This window comes from Eutrigla gurnardus (assembly GCF_963514095.1).
Source record: "Eutrigla gurnardus genome assembly, chromosome: 20".
In the NCBI taxonomy this organism is placed as follows: Eukaryota; Metazoa; Chordata; class Actinopteri; order Perciformes; family Triglidae; genus Eutrigla; species Eutrigla gurnardus.
Window position 1 is genome coordinate 18,996,912 of NC_139931.1, and position 8,168 is coordinate 19,005,079.

Below are 8,168 nucleotides of genomic sequence, written 5' to 3' on the forward strand. Positions count from 1 at the left end.
ATGGCTCTCAGACCGATGTAATTAGCAGAGACGTCTTCTTGTTCGGGACTGCATGGCTCTGGTTTTAGGGCTGAAAGCGATCTGCTCTTCACCTCTGCAGAGCCCTGAGGCATCCCAACAATGAGACACTCTCACGGCACCATGACATCTTTACCATGACACACACACAAAAGAAATGTTGACTCTGTTTTACCTGAAAATATGAACCTATAGGTTATAGGTTTTAAAACCACAATGAGAGCTGCCTCTGATCCATCTTCTAAATAAAACCTTGAACCAGCAGCGACCATTCCCTGTGGTTAGTTCAGGCTCTTCCTCCTCTCAATCACAACAGCCGCGCCAGGAAAACCCTTCACGTTTTCCACCCAGCTAGAATCTGACAAGAAAAAGAAATACAATCCTAACTATTTCTGCAACCCCATTCTTAAATCTCCGAGCAGCTCTGAGATGGTGAGCAGCACATTGGAGCTATTCTTTTTTCTAATAAAACTGCTTTTTTTGTATCAGTGACGTCACTATCAGTAGTGCGATCCCAAAGCCTGGCACGCCACCAACATGTGACTGTGAGAGGGGATTCCAGGCTGTTTGTGTTAGACCCAGCACACAGCCCCACCATCAGGGCTGCATGTTGGTGAATATGAGCACCATCTAAATCAGTTCGGGGGCCAAAAAAGCTTCTCATTGTTGCTGTGAAAAAAAAGAATGAGATTTATTCTTCCAGCCAGGAGCAGACCAGGTCTGCAGGGGGAGGGGTTATAAGGGGGATTTCCTTTCCCTGCGTAAAACGCAGCCTCAGTCCTCTGACCTGAAACGGCAGAAGGGATGATCTTATCACTCACAAGTCATGAGGAAAGCCGGAGCTTCAGTCCTTCTAATGCCAGACCAAGACATTTAAAATCATGGCCCTCCCCGAGGAGCCCGTCTGTTTCCTAACTCACGTTGGGCGGAGGCTCCGCCTGTCAATCTCCCTGCTCATATTTTACTCCCATGACAAACTGAGCTAGAAAGCCAAGATAATTCACCGCAAAAAAACTGCGTGAGACATTCATAACCACCATTCTTTCAGCTCCCAGTTGGAACACAGAGCTGGTCTGTGTGGCACCGAGCAGTCTTTGGGTTTAGAGCACAAACATCTACTTTTCAAAAGTTGACACGTGCAAGAAAAATAATGAAGAGTGAAAACTTAGAAATGATGAATAATGATGATTCTATCATTATCATAGGATGACATGATGTGGTACTTAGTCCACATTTTGACTTAAAAATCAATTTTTAAGCATACATTTAGTGAAAGTAAGTAATAATGTTGTGATAGTGACTCAAAAAGTTTTATGTTTTTTGGGCAACATTTGGTTTGGAAAACCCATAAGTAAAACTCCTTAATGCGACATATTATCATACATATTGAACCAACACATCAGTCTCATACATCTCCAAGAAAGACGTGCAAAGATCAACAGAAAGTGAACTCAATCACTGGTTCATGAACGCCTCACCCACTCTAACGAGCAGGCTGTTCTAACACACTAGAATGTGACTCATCAACCTCAACCTCCATGCTAAAACCACTCCCCTAGTTATTTTAAACAAAATACTGACTTATTTGTGATGTCACTTCCAAACTGAAATAACACTTCCTACATATGTGAACCCAAACCCCAACCAGGTGGTTTTGTTGTCTGAACCCTGAAGGGGACCGGCAGGTGACCGATCCCTCACGCTCCTGGACATTCATGGTCAAATCCATGAAAAAAGCTGATACTTTGTAGCTACGTATCTTGACTTTACCTCAGGTAGCCTATATTTAGCAGGACGCTGGGTAAGGGAACAAGTCTGCAAATCCAAGATGGCTGCCAGTGACGTACACGCCCATCACCTAACCTCCCTAACATCGGTAAATATGTCCTTAATCCCCTCTGGAATGGATTCCCTCCAACGTGGCCAGCATGTAGAGGATCGATTTCATCTCAGGGCAGAATAATGCCTGGTAAAGAGGTGAGGGGAGGGTGGAGGGTCGGGTGGGTGGGTGCCGCCGTGCTTTTGTCACACACTGTAAAGTGGGTGCTTTGCATTCCCCGGGTGTATAATCACCTCCAGGACCATCCATTACCCTCGGAGCTGTGCCGCGACCGTGGCTGTCACGGAGGATGACAAAGCGGTCGAGGGGTGGAGGAGGGCGGCGAGTCGGAGGGCGGCTAGTCGGAGGGCGCTGCTGGTGGTGGATGGGAAAGAGGTTTTTTTTCCCACAAGGGTGATGACGGATAGAAAGAAAGATGAGAATGGCTTCTACTGTCCTAACTTGAAGATTTCTCTTTCGGCTGTAAGTGTCTTGCAGAAGCAATGTGTGGCTTTGGATGTCACTTGGAGAAGCACATGGATGGAAAGATTGATAATCCTGTAAAGCTGTGGCCCTGCGGCATGAGGTGTTCAATATTAGGCCTGTGTGTGTGTGTGTGTGTCCACCATGATGAATGCTGCTCGCACTGGAAACAGTGACCGAAACGGCGAGAAGACTTATATCACATCCCGTTTCTCTTTCTCCCTCCCTTAGCAATTTCACCCTAATAGTTCCAGAAATTGACCTCTCATATATCCCAAAGGCACGTTATTACATTTCCTCAAGTCGTATTTTATCGCCCCCCCCCGCCCCCTCTCCCCCCCAACCCTTACACCCCATCTCACCCAGCCACCAACAGCAACACGCCAATTAATGGGGTTGTTCACCCGGCGTTATAACTTAATAAACTTCGGGGGTAATAACTTTCGGGCCCTGGCCGGCAGCAGCAGCCGGAGCACAAAGACCGAAGTGTAATCTTGTAGTTGATTCTGGACGGCCGCCCGACACCAGGAACACAAAGAGAAATCTGTAGCCGCGATGTCGCCTCCAACTGGATGCAACGTTTCGGAAGGTCAGATTGCAGCGGACATTTTCAATACCTGGGGACGGAAAGGTGCCCTGGTTTTTGGGTTTTCTTTTCTGTCCCAAGATGCAACCCTTTAGAAAGGCCACGTTCATGGTTATACTAACCAAAAGGTTGCCTTATTGGTCTGGTAACTTCTAGCATGAAGTGACGCCACTTTCATCGCCATTTGAACCAAAACATGTTACATAATTTCTGTACTTAAGTAACACTACTTCCCTACTTACTTAAACCAAAACGTTGACTTAGTTGTGACGTTTGCTACTTAAGTAGAACTTCGTATAAAGCCACTTCCATAGTCATTTTAATCCAGAAATGGACTTTGATTGATTTTTTTGCCAATATACCACTCTACTCGACAAACAATCGGTACCATCATATTTGATGTCAGAACTTCTGTCTGTCTAACATCCCTTCTTACAAAACAGTCAAATATCTCCAAGGTACTTTAATACCACAGTCTGGCCACTTATTGGAGGCAGAGTTCAAAATATGCCTTTCAGAACACCAACGGTCTCTGTTTGCCGTCCCATGCCAGTGTTATTCTATTCTCAATCTAAATATGATATGAGCCACGTGGCTGACACCACTGTGTGAAAGAGACCTTTCACACGTCATCTAAGCAAAAGAGGAAAGGTTCATCCAGCGTACCATAACGCTGGGGTAGGCAACCTCAGAGACCCGCCCCCTGCCTCTGATTGGCGAGGAGGCTTTTCCATAATTTATTATTGCTGATGAAGAATATTGGTTGTGTGTTATTCTAGCTTTGAATGCAACTCTCAGATTTAGGAGTCGATGTTTTCCATAAATAAGGTTATGTATATCATTTCAATGTGTAGATGATGGTAGAGAATGTTTTCTTTAAATGTTGCGATGCTAATGTTATTGAACATTTTTGTTCAGCAGTTTTCCTGTTTTCCGATCCTTGTGCTAAGCTAAGCTAACAGGCCACTTTTCCTAAAGATGTTATTCAATCAACTATTTCTTAACTTTCTTAACACTTAAATGATGACTCCGAATAATGTTTGTAGTCGTGACGAAATTATGCCATGACTTGTGGCATCAAAAGAGCCAGCATTTCAATTTGAAGTATCGTTCATCTTGGACGATATTACGCTTCAAAACTAAAGTTAGCTTCATGGAACGTTAGGGTCACTGTGGTTCAAGCTGTGGTTGGAAGTCCTATGTTGTTGAAAGTAGTCTTTCTCAGTATTTAATACTACATCACTCTGGACGATGCATAGTCAAGTGGAAGCTGTGTGTCCACCATGTGTGCACCATCCTTATTGACTTCCCATCTGCTTCGTTCTAGTGCTGAGTGACAGAGAAGCAAACGGACTATTCGTGTCCCAGAACAGGAAACCACTAGATTGCATTTCGTCACTATTTCGGCCACGAGACTGGCCGGGTCTGCCCGGCCTCTGCAACACAAATCACCTCAGCTATGAAGCACAACGTGTTGATGCTTCCAGCTAAACTCCCTCAAAGCTGACAAATGGCATTCCCACAGTAGGGAAGTGCAAACAGTGTGTTTCTATCAGCAGCTCGCTGACCCGAGGCTGCATTAACCAACCTTTTTAAAGCCCTGCGCTGCTAAATTACTAACCCAATCTAAAGTAGTGGTGTTCAGCCTCGCTTAGAGACATATAATAAACATAACTAGCAGCCATAGTGTTTAAAATGGCTGCCACATGAACAATAGAACCAGCCTGGTTGGTGCAGCTCCCACTACCTGCCACACTGACACACTACACCAGAAAAAGAAGAAAAAAAGCACCAACCCCACAAAGACTGCTGGCAGAGGGGAACTTTCTATAATTGAGTGTTGCCTGTTTGAACTCCATTACAGAGGAGCCTTCACTACAACCACCGAGCCAGACTGGGACACACAGCGTTACTGGTGGAAAGTCTAATAATTCAGACTGGAGGCTGCTGGGCTCCATCCAGCCCTTAACCAGCTCCCTGCTCTGATTGATAGCGCGCTCTGATGCTGTAATAAGGTGGCTGTGTGTGTGTGTGTGTGTGTGTGTGTGTGTGTGTGTGTGTGTGTGTGTGTGTGTGTGTGTGTGTGTGTGTGTGTGTGTGTGTGCGATATGTGTGAGTGTGTGTTGTATTTGTAATTTCTATCCCTCGGAAAAGGCCAACGCTGGGGTTGGAGGCCTCCCTTCTTCTCTCTCGCGCTCAGACGCGCGCATCAAACTAGATTTATCCGGCGGGATTAGATGGAGGGGGGGGGGGGGGGGATGTGGCGTTCACATCCAGCCTCGGCAAAGACATATATAACAAATACGTTTTTTTTCTACCCCCCCCAAATAAGTCACGCAGCTCGTGGAGCTCCACCGTGAGCCAACGCGCGAGGCAACATGATGGATTCAATGTTGTTGTTGTCACAGCGCTGATAGAAAAGCAGAACAAACCCCGTGTTGTTTTACTGGCCGAGCTCTCCATCGGTTTTATATCAACATGATTGCGAGTCCGTGACAGGTAAAATATTCATATTATTATTACTATTATTATTATTATAGCGGCGCGAGCGCATGAATAATAAATAAATAAATAAATAAATACAAAAAAAAACAACAGCAGCTCGTGCACGCGGTGGCACCCGAACACAGCGAGTTATTTATGCGGGATTGATGAGCTGCATTTGATCCATTTCAGGTACATCAATGACTCTGAATGGATATAATAAGTAACTCCTTACTTATGAAAGTTGCAGTATATTTATTTAATTGTATATATATATATATATATATACATACATATATATATATATATATATATATATATATATATATATAACAGACCGAGACCAGGAGAAGCTGCTACGTGCTGTACGGACACCGGGGAGCTCCCCCGGTCCTGACGGTCCCCCCTTCAGATGTGAGTCCCCAACCCCGCTGCCTGAGTCATGAGGCCTCCGCTCTATTTACAACTGATCTCGGTGCTCTCTGCTCGTGTCAATGATGGACGGCCTGACTGCCTTTATGATTGTTGTGATTTTTTTTTTAAGAAGAAGAAGAATGGTGGGGTATGCGTTAGAGATGTGCAAGCAGGGCAGAGGAGGGTGCACCCTAATGAGTGTGTTTACATCTTGGAAATACAGCACGCGACCCTTCCTTTGAACTCTAACATACACGGTGTGTCTCTACACACACATCGGACCTGTTTGGGGTTTCCTCACTGTTACACCGACTGACGTGGTGAGCTTTTTAAAGGCGCAATGGAGCGCGGACACAGTCTTATACGAGCCGAATCCACCTGCAGTCACACACAACACAAAACTTCAACACAAAACACCTTCCAGCAGGGCTGCAGTGCGCATGCCCCGAACAATTAGGAATGCAAAACAAAGTCAGCAGCGTTGTTTACTATCGGACTGAGAGCTTGGAGGATGAGGGGTAGCAGAAGAAAATCCAATGCATTTAAAAAAGAAGCTGTCCTTTCTGTCAGACTTCACTTGAATAATGTAAATTCTGGATTTAATGTCGCTTAAATGTTTACAGAAGCACAAGCATCTATAATAATAATAAAAAACAAAAAACAGATTATTAAGAGCTCGTGCATGTAAAAGTATGAGGCTACACATGTTTCATGCTCGGCCTCTTCCAGGTAACTCAAACTGACCAATCTGAGAACTTTTAGTTATTTATAAACTGACATGTGGACTCAATAACAGCTGCCCTAAACGATAGGAAAAGTCACGCAATAGCCCTTTATGATAAGTGGAATGTGTTGATCCCATCTGCTGTTATTCTGTATAGTTTATATAATAAATATAGAAGCAGGCTGCTTCCACAGCGGGGAGGGAAGGGGGCTAAATGAGACCCCAGGAAAGTTCGGCAGCAGAAGGTGGGGGCACTTTGGCTCTCCGGCTCTTTGTTCTGCTTTTATGGCGGCATTAAAAGCGTTTACAATCTCTCTCTCCCTCCGCTCTCTCCCCGTCTCCCGCGCGCTATTTCCTGCTTTAATAACTTACTTTGATCCAGGCCGTCTTTGTCCTCACTCCCTTCACAAATGTCCTTATTTTCCTCGAACCCTGCTCTCGGGATGGCCGCCGGGTGGCTCAGCTCGCGCGCCACCGTTGACGCCGACTCCAAGATGTACGTGGTGGTCTCGTGCTGGTGCTGCCCGCCGATTTTGGGTGCGATCTCCGCGCCGAGGTGACCGAGCTGCGGCTCCAGCTTGACCTGCCCGGTCTGGCCCTGGCCCGGCACGGACTCGGAGCCGCGCGGCGCGCAGTCCAGCCACGAGCGCAGGTAGCGTGTGTCCGCGGCGGGCACGTGCTGAGCCGGGATGTAAGGGTGGTAGACGGTGGGCAGGCCGCTGGCGCCATGGTGAGGACTGAACGGGCTCCAGGACGACGAGAAGACGGGGGGCTTCGGCTGGAAGCTGCATGACGGGTACGACTCGGGATGGGGATGCTCCGCGTGCGCCGCGCCGCCGCCGGGCTGCCGTCCGCCCGCGGCCGCCGCTGCGGAGCTCGCGCCGGAGTACTGGACGCCGGGGAAGCGAGCCGGGGTTGAGAGTTCATCGCTCTCGTGACTTATGATGGAGTCCACGTAATAGTTGCTCAAAGTCCCAGAAATGGACATTCTCGGACATTATCTGGGAAACGCCGCGAGTTCACTAAACGGAGAACAAGAAGAGAGACATTACGAGATTTTCTCTCTTTCTCTCTCCTGTCCTTTGCTAGCTCGCCCCCTCCCTTCTTCTCTCTCTCTCTCTCTCTCTCTCTCTCTCTCTCTCTCTCTCTCTCTCTCTCTCTCTCTCTCCCCTCTCTCCCCCCCTTTTCCTTCCAAACAACTTGCTCACTATAGCGAAACAAAGTGCTACAGCCCTACGGCTTCGCACGGCGCGCGGGGGTTTGTCGGGTCTGTGCGCGAGGAGCAAACTGATTGGCCGGACTTTCTCTTCGAGCCTGATAAAGCGTCAATGGAGCGTAAATCAATCCTGCCTCTCCCCCTCTCTCCCCCCTCTCTCTCTCTCTCTCTCTCTCTCTCTCTCTCTCTCTCTCATTTTAATAGATTGCGCCCCTTCTAAATAAATTGTCTTGTTTATATGCAATATGCAAAATGAGCAGTCCGTCCGTATATCTAGTCTGTGTCTATGGCTGCTGTCAGACTTCGAATTATATCAAACCGTTAAATTATGCCTCGTCTGGACGGCGTGCTCGAGCGCGAGACAATGGCTGACAAATAAGCGGCGCCATTATTTTATGCGTTTTATTTATTTATTTGTACTTTT

General features: G+C 46.9%; 2 protein-coding genes across 2 annotated transcripts in view; both read right to left on the bottom strand.

The window, feature by feature from the left end:
• copz2 (COPI coat complex subunit zeta 2) overlaps positions 1 to 2,033 on the bottom strand; it is a 420,907-nt gene extending 418,874 nt beyond the window's left edge. The window contains exon 1 of the mRNA XM_084037687.1: positions 2,029 to 2,033. The gene's annotated coding sequence lies outside the window, so the exon portion shown is untranslated. The remainder of the gene's footprint in view (positions 1 to 2,028) is intronic.
• The window catches only part of LOC311031383 (homeobox protein Hox-B9a-like), a 9,639-nt gene extending 2,039 nt beyond the window's left edge, over positions 1 to 7,600 (bottom strand). Inside the window, exon 1 of the mRNA XM_084037684.1 lies at positions 6,901 to 7,600. Within this exon, the coding sequence (XP_083893810.1) occupies positions 6,901 to 7,516 (616 nt within the window). The 5' untranslated portion in view covers positions 7,517 to 7,600. The remainder of the gene's footprint in view (positions 1 to 6,900) is intronic.
• Positions 7,601 to 8,168: the final 568 nt, after the last annotated feature.